This window comes from Lycorma delicatula, chromosome 5 (assembly GCF_047948215.1).
Source record: "Lycorma delicatula isolate Av1 chromosome 5, ASM4794821v1, whole genome shotgun sequence".
Lineage (NCBI taxonomy): Eukaryota > Metazoa > Arthropoda > Insecta > Hemiptera > Fulgoridae > Lycorma > Lycorma delicatula.
In genome coordinates, this window is record NC_134459.1 from 124304513 (window position 1) to 124321883 (window position 17371).

General features: G+C 32.1%; 1 protein-coding gene across 1 annotated transcript in view; it reads left to right on the forward strand.

Moving 5' to 3' along the window:
* LOC142325739 (adenylate kinase 7-like) overlaps positions 1-17371 on the forward strand; it is an 85455-nt gene that overhangs the window by 47184 nt on the left and 20900 nt on the right. Inside the window, exons 13-14 of the mRNA XM_075367773.1 lie at positions 12481-12737; positions 16645-16877. Coding sequence (XP_075223888.1) covers positions 12481-12737; positions 16645-16877 — 490 coding nt within the window. The remainder of the gene's footprint in view (positions 1-12480; positions 12738-16644; positions 16878-17371) is intronic.

The window sequence follows — 17371 nt, forward strand, 5'->3', positions numbered from 1 at the left end:
GTGGGTGTACTAACTTGTGGTGAAATCAAAGCAGTCTTCCTACCTCCTAACATCACCCCCAACCAACGTATAACATTTATTACAACCAACGAATCAGAGTGTCTTGCAAACTTTAAAGCTTGCATATAGAAAAAAATTCCTAAGAACCCTCATACTTGTATTATCTTGTTCAGATTTTTTACTTCAGAAAATAAAACAAGTAAACATTAAGGATGTTGCTTATTGGGCAGCCGAATCATGGGACTGACTCTGAGCAGTGCTTAAGAAGATCTTGGAAAAAAATGTGACCAACCCTCAGCTTTGTAGAAAGTTCAAATCAGAAAAACGTAGCACATTTATTTGAGCTTGTACATGAAATTCCCAGTTGTGAAGAAGCAGTCAATGATGACATAAACAAGTGGATGGCAGCAAATGGTGAAGGTCATGAAAATCTTTTGGATGAGATTTTGGGGCAACCATTGCTCAGCAAGACTCTGAGCAGCATGATGATGAGGCCAGTGGTGATACAGACCACTTGTGACACACGCAGAGGCGGCAGTGGCCCTGGACCCTTGCCCTTCTCTATGTCAAATAACATGCCGAAGCTACTTCTGCAGATGTTACGTTCATGAGGCAGAGGCACAACATTGTGTCCTGTAGCAGATTTACTTAATTACGCCAAAAGAAACTGACTGATTTTATAACTTGCAATAAATAATTTATGTTATACAGTATCAACAAATTGTAAGTGCAACATAATATTTTTCACATTTTAAATTTTTTAATGCTGTACTGTACTGTACTGTACTGTATATATATTTGTAACATTTTGTAAATATATATATAAGAAAGTTTTATAAAACTTGCTTTGTTAACATGGCAATATTTTATAAGCAATAAAAAGCTGTGTTTTTGTGAAGTAAATTGACTCTTAAAAATATAAAATTTAGTTATTTAGCTAAAACTAAAAAAAAAATTTTTGTACTAAAATTATTCAGATTAGTATGGTTTGGATTAGTGGGACTCCACTGTACTTTTACTGTTTACAAAATAACTACTCTACATTTTCTGAATGAATAGAATAGAATATTGTCACTTTCACTCCTAATTACAAATAAGTCACTGAATGGCTTCTTGTTTTCAACCACTGTCTGAAATGGCATACTTGTGATACCCTCTTCAGTCGTTGTTACCACACGTGTAGTGTTATCACAACTGCACCAAGGCCAGTACCTGACCCATCTTTTTGGTTGTTGAAGTGTAATAATTTTCATTATCCACACCCTTACATTTTTCTATGGGTTCTTTCTCTCGTCCAATAATCCTGCTGGTCGAACAGAATCTGTTGGAGGTGCCATTGTCTGTATTACAAACAACAAATTGTTAAACGGACCTATTATTCTAAATAAAGAATCCCTTTTAATTCTTTCTAGATTCTTCTTTCTTTATTTTTTCTCTTTCTTCTTAATTGGAAGAGACCCGTTACATTGGTCTGTTGCAGTAATAAATTTTTTTCAGATTTGGAACAAACAGTTGTTTTTTTAAGACACCATCATACTGTAAATGTTTTTTAGGGATTTGTATAACTCACCATTTTTCTTTGTTTTCATATTGTTTTTGTCAAAAGAAGATTCACTAACACTTTTACAATGAAATTGTTTTTTGGTGGTTGTGATTTGAATTATTGCAGTCAATAATGGAATCCATGCCAGTCTCCTTTTGGCAGTTGTTCATTTAAAACTGAACACAGTGAATGGTAAATGACATTCACAGATTTCTGAAAGCTTATTAAATTCCTAATCTTAAAAACACTATTTCTGTATTTTTAATAATTTCATTCATTAATTGGTCACAAAAAATAAAAACAGTTTAATTAATTGATTTAGTTGGTTTAAAATTATCAAGAGAAAAATGTGAATTACAGAAAATGAAATATTTGTAAATATATAAGTATGGATAAGATAGAATTTTTAATGTAAAATGAATAATATGTTCAACTTATAAGGGAAATTGGGCAGAAATACAGGGTAAAAGTTTTCTGTGCTTTGAATAAGAATCAGGTAACAGTGATGAGAATAAAAGATAAAAAGTCTGAAATTATATATATATAGAGAAAGCATTACAGGAATTGAAGGACAAATTTGAGACTAACTGACTGTAAGATTTGTAATGAGCTTTTTCTTTTGGCAGAAACCAAAACTGAATAGAAATGGATTATTGTGAGAGATAAATTCAGATTGAATTTAAAGAGAATATGCAAGAGCAAAACAAAGGTAAAATGTGACATAGGAAGTTAATGAAGAATTAAATACTAAGGTTCATAATACTAAAGTTTTAGCCATGAAATTGCAGATGTTTGTTTCTTGGGTAGTAAAATTACAAACAATAGACAAAGTTATGTAGAGAAGCTGGCACAAGCAAAAAAAGAGCTTTCAAACCAAACAGTGTTTAGTCTGTAGTGGTTCACTTTTTAGTTGCTCATCCTGTATTACTCATACATTAAACGTAAATAGATCAGGAATTATGCACAATTACTGGTAATTATTTACAACCACCACTCAATATGGTAATACCACACTTTTTTTAAAATTTTAACAGATTTATTAACTAACATTTACAGGAACCAAACAGCAACAGTAATAATCGAGGAACATAAGAAAAAAACCGTAATAAGAAAGGGCGTCCGACAAGGATGTTCCCTATCCCCGTTACTTTTTAATCAATACATAGAACTAGCGGTTAACGATGTTAAAGAACAATTTAGATTCGGAGTTAACAGTACAAGATGAAAAGATAAAGATGATACGATACAGGAAAAAATCGGAAAAGTAAAAAATCAAAAAAGGGAAGAAGGAGAAAAAGGAAGAGGGAGAAAAAGGAAAGAGAAACCGTGAAAAGGAAAATGGAACGGGGTAAAATTAAAATTGGGAAGGGGGAAAGGAAAAGTTAAAGGGAGAAAGGGTAAAAAGGAAAGGTTAAATTTTGTGAATTTTGTTAATGCTTTATCTAACTTTCAATTGTGTTCATTTATATATATAAGGAGCTGATATATATATAAATCTAGCGTATTGAAGCTTGCCGGGTCTGCTAGTTAAAATTAATACCTTATTTAAAATAGATAAATAATATTTGTTTTAATAATGCGTGATGGAAGATAAAAAAAAGTTCTTTGCTGCGTTGTCTAGCCGGCGTTCGTTGTTTTGTAAACATTCCTCACTCCACCGACTACGAACGTTTCAAGGTTAACACAGAGTCTAGTGCTTTTATAAATCTCTTACGCAATAGCAGGATGGAGTGTTATCTTATAATACAATTAAATAAAGTCAAAAATTTTTGGATTAAATTGTTTTATTCATTGAGAGCCAAGTATTAATTAAAAACGATGAAATATATTTTTAAATATCTAAATAAAATAAAATCAGGCTTTACATGTATAATAAAGTGAATTAATAAATAGATCTACGGGTGTATGTACGCGCTTACACACCCATTAGATTTGGATATTGTAGACGGGCTGAACCGTGAAATATGGAGGTCGGCTAGATGCGATAACTTTGAAATTTAGAAATAATACTAATCATTCATTACCTCCTTACGTAACGTTCGTGGTTTCTATAATCTACATCATAAAAGATGCAGTTCTGTTATTTTTCTTTTTGAGAAGATGACTGAAAGTCATTAGAGACTGCACTATTATATATTTCTTAGATTTTAACCGGGTATCGAATCTGGAACTTTTAGTCTAGCAAGTAAAGTAGCTACCTCTTTAATAGCATGGAGGTCATGTTACATCTAAAAAAGATTAATACTATTTTTTTTTTTTTAATTCCTGATTTGATATTTAAAAAATATAGTAACACTTAAAACAAAATTGTACGTGCGCGCGCGTGCGGGTCCATATTTACATGTACTATATCTTGAGCTTGATTACGTATATAAAATAATTATTATATGTAATTAAATAATAAGTAAAAATCTCGTTATAACCCCTTCGTGTATGGTTGGCGGTTGTAGTAATATGTCCATTTATAGATTAAGGGAAAATTTATTCTCTTTAATATTTTATCTAATTATAATTTCGGCAAGATTGATAGTAAATTTTAAAAACAATTTAATATTAGACGCGTGTAATGTTAAAAAAAATTGATGGTGAATGAAACAGTTTGCGAACTAAATTTTAGATGGAATAATTTTTCATTATAATTTTGTTGTTTAAAATAATCTATCGATGACGTCATTCCGCAGTGGGGGAAGAAGAGAAGCATTATGAGTGTAACTAAAGAAATTCACGAGATGTTTTTGTCTTGTAGTTAGTTATTGGCGGGAATTATCGGTAGATAGGCGACTGAATACGTGCAATTAATGCCTCCAGTTAACATTGTCTCTTAACCTAACTTGTAACGTCATCCAAATTTCATCTTTTTATTGAGATATTCTTTATTACTGATTAAGGTGAGTTTTATTTATTTTTTAAATATTAATACAATTTTTGAAATAATAATTTGCAGTTGTTTTATTCTTTGTTTGTATTACAAATTACTTATTAGATTAAAAATGTTAAATTCCAGTTAATGCCGATTGATTTTTACAGAATAAATTAATAAATTTAATAATAATAAATAAATAAATTTGCTGTGTTTATCTCTTAATAATTTATCCAAGTAGTTCTAAACAATATCGAAAAAATAATAAAGAGAAACAAGTTATATGTTCGGTTGTAATTTTAGGTTATTTGGCCATTATATATTTAACTAAACTGATATAAGCAAAATTTATTTCGTGAGTGATATATTAGATATATTTCGTTCTAGTTATATTAAGTTTTAAGTCTGGTAACGAGAATGAATCGTGCTAACCAAGAATATAATTCGCATCTGTATCGTTATAAAGAATATTCTGATTGACTGGAGCTACTGGGTTCGAGACCCAAAATAGCTTACCGTTTCTTCACCGATCTCGGTTAATGTCGTTAAATATTCATAAATGAATGTATACTCGGGAATAACACGAAAATTTGGAAAAAATAATTTTTGATAGGAAAGAAAGCTACAAATAATCATTTTAATAAATTTGTAAAAATATTTTTAGAAATCTATCGGCGTATTTTTTATTTAACAATAATTAATCGTAAGAAAGGAAAAAAACATAGGTAGTGAGTTTGTAGAAGGCGACCGATATTTGATAATTTATGTGAAGTTCTGAGTTCGACACCGGATAATTATCATATATCTTAATAATTATGCGTACATAATATTTAAAGCAGAAATTATTCGTAAACAGTACGACATACATTCAACAAACAGTTCATTACAAATTTTTATATTTTTTAAGCTAAATTAAAAAAAATCACAAAATTGTTGAAAATGTATAGTCGATTGTTCTTTTAGAGGAAAACTATTTTTAAGAAAAATTTAACGACCCTTCTTAGATCGATCGGTTGATAAATTAAGCGATTGATATACCGATCCTGGGTTCGAATCTCGGCATCGTTTGGCATTCCTTATCGGTTACATTTCATCTAATTCTTTACGTACAATTATAAACGACGCGAAATAAAGAAATTACAAAAAAACTATGTTTCTTTGGCCCATCAAAGGAGCACTGAAATTAAAAAAAAATGAAGTAACATAATTTAACGATGTACTCGTATTTTCGAAATAAAATTCTATACGAGTAATTTTTTATTACTACAAACGACGTTGTAACTTTTCTTCTCGTCGGGAAAAATGTTTGGATCAGAGGTTAAATTTTACGAGAAATTTTTTAATGCTTTTTCACGAACGGAAGCGCATTAATAAAGTTAAAAAGGGTCGAAAACCTTAACGGTCAATTTTTTATTACAAAGTTTTTGTAAAAATGCACTTTGAGTGAGAAAATTGAAAAAATACAAACATGTTTAAGTAGCCCACCGCATACAGAGAGAGGGATTGAGGGGGAGAGTGAGAGAGTGATTGTGGCGAGAGAGGGGTTGAGTGAATGACAGAGCAGGGCGAGTGCGAGTGAGTGGGTGGGAGAGAGAGCGAGGTTGATGGAGAGTATAAGCGAGGGAGATAGACACTATTCTTAATACGGAGTGATATATAAACGCAGCTCTAACATTGTGACTGCAACAGGTGCTATGTTGCCAATTAACCTGACTTTTTCTTCCCCCTTGGCCCTTTACTCGCCAAATTCGGCATCATATAATTCGCTGTGTTGCGTCCCATTTACGTAGAATAAATCTTTCAAGTTTAACCAGTAAGCAAGATGAATACAAAAAATAATTTTTAATAAAAATTTTTTTTTAAATTTAATAACGAATCATATTATTATTTTACTATTATTATAAAAATAAAAAAAAATTAATGAATTTATTTGATATTTAACGTTTATGTATTAGTGTTAAAAACTTAAAAATCATACTTGATAACTTTTTTGTTTATTTTAAGTTGTAAATACAGTTAGTAAAATTTACATAAATTATTGCTTGTTTTAAGTACTCGAATTATCAGAGAGAGATTTTCTTGTTACAAAATTGTGATTCAAATTAAATATAATCTGAGATTAATGTTTATTAAAACATTAGCGACTGAGGTTCGAACCCGGGACCTTCCGGACGACGCAAGATTCCATCTAGGAGATCGGTCGACAAACGGTTTAGTTGATGCTAGTTGAAGTATTAAATAACATTATATTTTCTGTTCTTATAAACATAAAAGGATTACATAAATGTAGTAATGTAAGTCGCTTATAGCTTCTAACACAACATTGTTGAATGTATCTGGACGTCTCTTATTTTTATTATTACAACCTTAAATATAATCGAGTTAATTACAAGTTTTACATATTAATTTTTTTACCCCTTAATGCTGTATTTCATTTTAGAAATAAGTTTATAACATTTTATCGTATTAAAAACTGGTCGATATAGTTGTTAGCATGTTGGCTTCTAAATCTGCCGGTGTCGGGTTTGATTCTGGGCAAAAATTTAGTTTTTTTTAATATCTCATTAATTTCATTTACCGCAAATTCTTCGCTCGTTAAAATACACGTGTAGGATATTACGAGGTCGAATTGTAAATAAAACTGGAAAAATGTTATCTGTTATGTATTATTCGAATTTTTTTTTTTGTAAATTACTTTACAAAACGGATAAACCTTATCGTAATATTTTTAATAAATTTATTAAAATTAAGAGAGATTAATTATTATTTTAAATAAAATTTAATAAACATAAAATAATCGACAAATCTTGATTTAATTTAATTATATTAAACGTCTATATAAGAAATAGAGATATTAACATTGTGTTGCTCGACAGAAATACACACAGGTACGCACACATATACACAAGTTTACGGTTGTATTTGAATTGTACCATGGCGTGATCATTACTGTCCGACGGTAGCCAATCAGAGCGAAGGAAGCCACCTGTGGTTTGTTCATTCATTTCACCATCACACCATCATCGTATAGTCACAGACAGACAGATGTTTTTACTTACGTCTTCCCAAAAAAATTAAACGAAAAAAGAATTACCTCTAAAATTCATCTTAGCAAAAGTCTTCTGTCAGCCTATGACCGTTACAATTTTATAAATTATCGTTATATTTTATCATTGGCTATCGAACTAGTTTTTTTTTTTAAAAAGCATTTATTACTATAAAGAATTTACTTATTACTTTTATTTAATTTAATTTTTTTATTAAACACTTTTATCGCCTTTATCATAATCTAATTTTTTTTAAATCTAGCACAAATTATGTATTACAGTAAATAAAACTGTACCTTCAAAACTAGATTGAACTAACATGCCGGTGTACACAAGGGGTTGATGAAGCTTTCTATTATTTAATAAAATCTAATGTTCCAGCTTGATAAATCTATATGTGTATATGTCTTTATCGGTAATGCAAGAGTTTGCACACGCACACACACGCGCGCAAAGGAAGAAATCTGTTACTACATAATTGCAATTTTTTCTTTTTAATTTCTAATAAAATATTAAATACGTTTACTTTTTAACAAATGTTACCGTTCGTAAATGTAAATGAACGGAAACAGAATTTTTAATTTACTAAATTCACACGATTCGCATTTACCGGTACAAAACAAAATTCACTATTATTATATAAATTCATATTTTAATTTAAGCACGGTTTATCAAAAATCGGCCTAAAAGGAAAATCGGGTAATATTTGAATAGATTTATAAGTAAATATACACTTATGCAGACTTTTCAGAAAAGTACAAGGTCTTCTGAAGCGGCTTTTTCATTATTGCAATACCGGGTGAGCAACTTAAAATCGAACCTAATCGACTCGAACTGCATTTATTTTAGCGTCGCGTTTAACACTGCTATTACTAATCGTCTGTTTTTATCAGTTTTAACTGTTCCTGCTACAGTCCAGTTGTGTTATTTTTTTCCTTGAATCACTACATAAACTTGAAGCTTGTGCGTGGAATATGGAAATTTGCATTTATTATTTACTGTAAATATTATTTTTTCATAGTAAATCTGATTTTTTTTTAAATCTCAAGTTAAATAACAGTGATTTTAATTAGAAAAAAAATCTGTTTTCTATTTATACATATAAAAGAAGCATATTTAAGAAATATAAATACTGTAATGCACTTACAGCACAAAAATCTTCCTAGCAAGAGAGTTATTTTTTAGATAATAAATAAATTATTAGTATAAATAATATATAAGTCCCAGATTATTTAATTAATTGCTAAATTTCATTAAAAAAATCAAAAGATTCTTAAGTAAATTAAGAGTTTTTTGAAGGCACGAACGGGGAGAAAACGTTTTTGAAGTAATTTAGTAAATAATATTTATTTGCGATTGTTTTTTCTACAGTTTGTAAAATTGATGTATGATGTTTAATTCAGTTCCATCTGTTTTATAATTGGATTTCTAATAATGTTTTTATCGCTGTTCTTCTCTTTGTAACTTCGTCTTAAAGTGCTGATGTATAAATCGGTTACAGTGCTTATTATTGATGTATAATAATTATTGATGTATGTTTTTATTTAATTACGATTTTTTTTTTTTGTCAGCATAATCTAATTTTTGATTACGAGCACAAAGATTAGAACGCCTAACAAATTCTTGCTGGTATCACTTTTGAGTAATAACTGTAAATTCTATTATGGTGGAATGAATCTATGTTAACTTTATTAATAATAATTACATGAAACAAAAAAGACACGGTATTTCCTTTAAATACAAATGAATTGAACCGTCCCAAGCTTTTAAATATTTGGCCTAATTTTATAAAATCAGGATGAAATTATATTTAACACTTTCAGCGCCAGGCATATATGGCAGTGTTATTGCAGTAGCCCACAATAGATTAACAATTTTTTACGAGATTTAGTAACAAAATATTACGAGGGTTATTTTTTTTTCAAGGTCTGATCGGTCATGAAATTGAAACCACAGTGAAAATAAAAAAAAATTTATTTGTAACAATTACTTACATAGTTATATGCTATTTCTCTACGTAGTTGCCACTCCGACTTAGATATAATCATAGCGTGGTACCAACTTTCCAATACCCTTGTCATAGAACGAAGCCGCCTGTGTTTTCATGTTTCTATGCTGGTCTGCAGCTCAATGTCTGTGCCAAAATATTGTCCTCCTAGCCAGTGTTTCATCTGAGCAAAGAGGTGAAAATCGGATGGAACCAAGTCCAGGCTGTATGGTGGTTGATCAAACACAATGAAAACGCTGCAGGAGCTTCTTTGTTACAGCTGCAGTGTGCGGCCGAGCATTGTCATGGAGAAAGACAATGCCTGATGACAACATTCCTCTCCGCTTATTCTGAATCGCCCTTCGTAGTCGTTGAAGAGTCACGCAGTATGAGGCTGCAATGATGGTCGTGCCACGTTCCATGAATTCCACCAAGAGAACAACATTCCGGTCCCAGAACACAGTAGCCATACACTTTCTGTTGGAGGAGGTTCGCTTCAACTTCTTTGGTTTACTGGGAGAATGAGAATGCATCCACTGTTTGGATTGTTCTTTTGTTTCTTCAGTTTCTAAATGCACCCATGTCTCGTCCCCTGTGACAATTTTGTTCAAAAAATCTTCTCCTTCATTGTGGTAGCGCTGGAGAAATGTTAGGGAGGCGTCCATTCTCATTGTTTTGTGATGGTTGTACAGCGTCATGAGAACCAATCTTGCACACAGTTTGCAGTACTGAAGTCTCTCGCTCACAATGGTGTAGAGAGCTGACCTTGAAATTTCAGGAAACGAATACAGAAATTGTGAACCGATGATTTTCTCAAATTGCCTTATTCACTCGCTCAACGAGATCATCGGTTGACACTCGGTTCCTTCCCTGACCCCCTGAATCATGAACATCTGTACGTCCTGCTTTAAAGTTCCTGCACCATTGTTGCACTTTGCTGTCACTCACTGAAGTTTCACCGTACACATTACTTATTCGTCAATGAATTTCAGCTGTATTACACCCCTCAGCCTGAAGAAATCGAATTACCACATGCACTTCACACTTAGCGGGAGATGCTATTGTTGTAGACTTGTTTACGTGCTAGCTGCGTGTTCAGAACTAAACGAAGTGACGTGGCATGATTGAAGACCATACTAGAGACGCTGCGCAACACATATGCGCAAAGGTTCATCTGATTTTTGCGTGGGTTTTTATTTTGTGACTGATCTGACCTTGAAAAAATAACCCTCATATAACATTTTTAATTTCATTTGATTTAGATTTTCCTGTGGATAAAATGAAATATCCAGTGTAATAAATAAACTATAATAAATTATGTTCGAAACAGGAACATACATATTTCAATTTATCTGCAGCCTCCTTTTGTTTGATCTAAATTAAATTACATTCATCTCTTCCAAACATATTGTTTATGTGCCTATAATTTATGTGCTTTAAATTCAACAATTTTGTTCACTGACGTATCCATACAGCTGAAAGTTTGTCTCACCCATAAAGATGATTTATTCTAAAAATTGTTAATGCACTTGTTGGATTCCCAAGTTAAATATTTTCTAAATTCAAATTAATTTTGTAAATTCCCTGCAATGGTGCTTTTCAAAATGGCCAGTTCCAGATAAAAGTAAATTGGAATCCCATTCATACTGACATTTTTTGTCACAACAATAATACTTTCAGACCAATTAGCACAAAGATTACTGGGCGATTTAATGTACATAATCAAATTTGTTTTAATGAATTCTGTGATAAATACATTAATTGTTGACTGGTATGGTGAATTCTGTCAACTGAAATTCTACTCTGTTGAATTTCTTCATTCTTTGACTTTAAAGAAAGTTTTCACTTAACTTTCTTTATACTTGTAATGGACGTAAACCATAACATGTGTTCCTTCTTCTAACACTTTATGACAAAACTAATTGCAACACAGATGAAAAATGAGGAAGTTGCAGTGCTAACAATCTTGTAAAATAAGAATGGTAGTACTCTGTTCAAATCTTATGTTCTAAATGGGACACTTGTATAATACAAGGTTAAGTCAAAAAGTAAAGTGAAATTATAAAAATCAATATATTTGTACTTACATAAATGATGCATACATTATTTTTCAGCATTTAATCCCCTCCTACTTCTATGCACTTAGTCCTTCTTTTAATGAGCTTTTGAATTCCTTCCTGGAAGAAAGTTTTCAGTCTGATGTGCAGAAAATTCTTCACCAATTCTATAGCCTCTCCATCAGATCGTTAATGATTTGATTCCCTCACAACTCTTCTTTTAATGGACCAAAAAGATGAAAATCGTTTGGAGCCAAGTCTGGACAGTATGAAGGGTGATTCATCCTTCATACTAAACTTTGTCGCTTACTCTCAGGTTAAAAGTGATGGACCCATGTCACATCAACAGTTATTATTCGCTTAAGAAATGAGTCTGCATCATCTCGTAACATTTCAAAAGCTTCTGGGAAATTTTCAAACGATTCTCTTTGTGGATGCTGGTCACTTGACGTAGAATGTAGCGAACACAGACTTTTTGAAAGTTTAAAGAATCGTGGATGATTGAAAATGCTGAGCCATGACTTATATTCAGCTCACTTGCAACTGTAAGTCTGTATTCAGTCACCAACTGTAATTCGTCGATTACAGAGAATCATTTATTTAACCGCTTCAATATTGTCATTAGTGTTTGAAGTGGAAGCCCTATCTTACCACTGTTCGTCACAGAAAGAAATCCTACCCTTTTTGTAGCCATCAATCCATTAATAAATCTTGCTGGTATCATCCCTTCTGAACTGAGAAAACATATCACTACTCGCATTTTTTCCTTGGTGCAATCAAACAAAGGAGCACTCATTTTAAATAGCTAACAATGAAACAACTTTCAATAAACAGCTGATAGAGGTTGAGTTATATCAGAACAATCATTGCTGCTATACATGTGATTGGAAGGGAAATAAAAATTTCCCTTTACTTTTTGACTTGCCCTCGTACAGTAATTATGTATATATTTAACGTATTAAGAAAATTCTTTGCTCTTCTATCAGAAATCAAAAATTATGAAAGTTGAAGATAGAATTGCTGAAAAATCAAGAATCGAAGCCAAAAAAAATGAAATTAAAGAGGATGCAGAACAAGAAAATGAAGAACAAGTGGAAGAAGAGGAAAAAGAAGAAGAAGAAGAAGATGATGAAGAAGAGATAGATAATGAAGAGGTTCTAAACGGTCTTAAAGAGAAATTAAAAACAATACAACAGCAACTGGCTGAGGGTGGTGGAACACTTAATGATAAATTTTCAGTAAAGTAAGTATTTCCCAGATTATTTTTATTGTTTCTTTTAGTCTATTTAGTTGTTTTTACTCAAAGAAAACTTCTTTGGTTCAGATATCTATAAAAGAGTGTTTTGTCAGTTAGGAAGTTTCTTTTACTCCAAGCAGCTTCTGTATAAAACATTACAGTACACAATATATGGAGGCTTTTCCGAAAGTAACTTCCAACTCATTGTTAAAGAAAAAAACTGTTTGATAAAAAACAACTTATTTTATATATATAATATAATATAATATATATATGTATATTATAAGTTGTTTTTAATAAGATATCAGGAAATACAATGACAAGGTTGTAAAAGAGGCCCTAGAAAACAGAAGTTTGAAGAAAGCTAAACAGGCTCATAGGTGGAAGGAAACAAATTATAGCAGTGGATGTTGGTAATAAGCGGATAAAAGATAGAGATGAAATATTGGAATTGCGGAACTTCTACAGCACACTGTATGAAAAATTAGAAGGAAAGATGGAACTTCCTCAAGAAACGGACGACATCGAGATATCAGAGGTTCTCCCAGATAAAGTGAGAAATGTAATAAACAGCATGGCGAAGAACAAAGCTGCAGGTTATGATGGCCTATTTATTGATGTGTTAAAGCTCACTGGCGATGAAACAGCAAAACATCTGGCAAAAATCTTCACAGCATGTCTACAAAACGCTAGCATACCACAGAGCTCTAATAAAGCAGAAATAATTCTGCTCCATAAGAAAGGCAACATACATAATATACGGAACTGTCCCATCAGTCTGCTATCTGTTATCTATAAGGTTTTCACCAAGATCTTGACGAATCATGTCAATGATGTTTTGGGCAGATCTCAACCAATAAAACAAGCAGGATTGCGGAGGGGATACAGCACAACAGACCACATCCACAGCATTCGGGAAATCATTAGTAGAGCCAACGAGTACGAAATGCTGTTGTGTTTAGCCTTTATCGATTTTGAAAAGGCATTCGATTCTGTGAATCATCTTGCAGTCATGGAAGCTCTAATTAAACAAGGAATAGATCAAAGATACGTAAAAATGCTACACAATATCTGTATTTTGTCAGCATTGGCAAACCAACAAAAGAATTTTCTATCAGAAGGGGAGTTAAACAAGGAGACCCCATATCTCCTAAATTATTCACAGCAGTCCTTGAGGTGGCTATGTCCAAAATTGAATGGTCTGAAAGAGGTATCAAGGTAAATGGATGGAGACTGAAAAACTTGCGGTTTGCAGATGATATTGTACTTTTGGCTAAGGATGTTGATAAACTGCAATCGTTTATAGAGGATCTTGCAGAAAAATGTAGAGAAGTGGATCTGAAAATGAATTTGATCAAAACAAAAGTAATGTACAACAGATGGGCTGCTGCAGGAGAGATAGTACTTGACGACAACATCCTAGAGAATATGGAAGAATACCTTGGGCAGCTAATAAATTTTCTGGAGAATCAGGATGGGCTGGAAATCAGTTAGAAGATACTCAACAGTGTTGAAATCTAACATGCTGGTAGTCTTGAAAAAGACTGAGTTTGATCAGTGTATTCTTCCAGTACTCACCTACAGATGCGAGACCTGGACTTTAAATGAGTTCGTGAAAGGAAAGCTTCGAACAGCACAAAAAGAGGCGTGGAAAGGTCAATGCTAAGCTGTACAAGGAGGGACCGGAAAAGAGCGGAAGACATAAGAGCCATAACGAGAGTTCATGACATAATGGAAACAGTGAAAGCTCTGAAATGGCAATGGGCAGGGCACATCGCAAGAAGATGTGATGGAAGGTGGACAAAGGCGGTGATAATAATAATAGATAATAATAATAATTATATATTTATATATAATATCTTTTAGCTACCTTTTCACGTAATTGCCACCCAAATTAATACACTTGCAATATCTGTAAACAAGTTTTTGAATACTCTCGTCATAAAATTCTGCTGCCTGTGAATTAAATCATATATATAGTAACACCATTTTTCAACTCCTTACTGTTTTCAAAATGCTTTCGCTAGTCAATTTTCATTTTCAGGAAAAGGTGATACTGAGAGAGAGCCAAGGCTGTATGGAGGATGGTTAAACAACTCCCATTTGAAATGTTCGATTTGGCATTGAGTGTATACTTCATTATGCCCACAAGCACTTTCATGAAGAAAAACGATACCTGGTAAGTTTCAGCGATAATTCTCATGCCTCTTTCCATAAAATCAACAATATCACACTTTATGGTTCCAAAAAATCGATGCCACCTGCTTTATTGAAGAAAGTGTTTGATGGCCTATATGAGTTTTCGAGGAGAACTGGTGTGCTTCCATTGAATTGACTGAGCTTTGTTTCCATGTTAACAAATTTAACCTGTTTCATTGCATGTTATGTTGTAGTCAATGAATTCATCTTTCTCATTTTGGTCACAGTGAGGAAGGTTAGGGCTGATCCCTTTTCTTTTTTTTGTGTGTATTGTGTGTGCGTGTGTCAGAAAGAAGATTAGCATCCAGCAAGTATGAGATTTGTGGAAGCCTAACCTACTGGTACGATTTCATACAGCATTGTTCACAATATGAAAGGAAAAATTTCAGATAATTCTATTATTGTGAATCAACAATATTCTTGAATTTTCACATCGACTCTTACAGCAAGTCTATCTGTGACAACTTCTTTCTGGATCGTCCACTTCTTTCATTGTCATGAATGTTTGTTCAACCTTCCTGAAACATACGGCATCATTGTCTTACTGTACTGTCAAATCATGATATTCCGTCCTCATACTGCACAGAGTTCACGATGGATTTCAGCAGCTAATTTTTTTTGCATGAAGGAAACTGATGATGGCACTCACTTCACAGTCGGCGGTATTTTTGGACAGCAACCTTTTCTAACGTGTTTTACAGAAACAAACAAACGACTGATATTTCCTATAACACTAGTGGAACTGGACCAAACCGGGCTATTCACTTGTGCAACAATAGAATCGCTACCCTCACTCCATGCAATCCCAAGGACCGAAAGTTAATTTCCAAATAGTCCTATTCCAGAACATAGTAGAAATGGAAGTAAGCTACAAGGAGTAAAAATAAATCTTTGAGAAATATAATTGGGAAAAATAGAAGGAATAGAATGAGAAACAAAGAGATCAGAGAGAAGTCTTGTTTTGTTTGCTAGAGAAAGTTTAAGCTAAGCCTTTATTGGTTGAGAATCAGATATTCTGTAAAATGAAGACAGAAAGAAATTGGAGTTAAAACATAAGATTAAACTCAGAATGGTAGAAGAATTCAGTCATTGTTGAGGAAATAAGTAGATGATGTGACCTTGAGTGAGTGTGAAGTAATTTCTTCAAGAAAAAATGTGGAGATGTATGAGTATTGCTGTTGGCCAGAAGCAGAATATTCTGGCAAAGGAGTATAGCTAAAGAAGAAAGTTAGTCTTCTCATAATCAATAAGCATTATACCATAAATTTAGGTTTAGTAGTGATAACTTCTGTTTCATTCAAAACAAAGTAACATCTTATCTTTATCGTTTTTCATTTCATCTAGCCATCGCTTGCAAAGATGTATCTTTTAATCTTTGCCTGATAGTTAATTAGCATAATTTATATGTATAAATTATGCTAATTAACTTAGTTTATATGAATACTAAGTAGTGTATGCTATACATTCAAACTAAGATCTTTGATTTCCTCTAGTAGTTGCAAATTTATGTATTTTTTAGTGGTGACTGAAAACCACCATTCTTGAAATTTACAATCATTTCTGAAATTACTAATTGAGATGAAATAAGAAATGAAAATGTGGAAATTTGCCAAATTTAGTTCTAAAAAAAAGACAGGTTTTAAAAAAGACAGGTAATCTAATATTTATTTAATTGATATTATATTTCATAATTTTTTATTTTTTCTGTAATAAGGGTTATGAAAAATCAGTTATTATCTCACGCTTGTCAAAGTCAAGGTTATGTTTTGGATGGTTTTCCTACTACTTTGAAACAGACTAAAGCGTTATTTGGTATTGGTACGGATGAAGAAGAGGATGATGAACCTGAGGAAGATGTTGACGAGGATGAGAGTAGAGTAGAAGGTGAAGGAGAAGGAGAAGAGAATGAAAACCAAGGTCCTAAAATCAACAAAAAGATTATACCTGGTAATTCTTTTAGTATCATCACCATATGGTTATCTGCCCTGATTCACAATCCTTGCACCACTTCAATTTCAATTCTTCCCTTTTCCCAGCTAAATTTTGGTCCCATTTTTTTTTAGATTAGTTATGATTTTTACTCTTTTCCAAAATTGTTTCTACTGATCCTTCTAGCGCTATTTTAATTGCTTCTTCTTTTGTGATATTTTCCAACAGTTAGCTTTCGTATTTTGAATTGTTTTCAGGTAATTTTCCATTTTTGTTCACTCTATTAAATATTAGAGAAACTGTCACTCTAAATTAACTGAGTATAATTTTTTTTTTTCATTTTTGAAAGAATTGAATAATATTCTCCACTCTGTATAGCAGTATTATCTTGTTTCTTATTTAAATTTACTTCTGTACTATGTTTATCCAGCTACTGATCTTTCTAATTTATTTCTGTAGATTATTTCAAATAATTCCCCTTGTTTTGCACCTTTCTAGAATCACTGCAATAG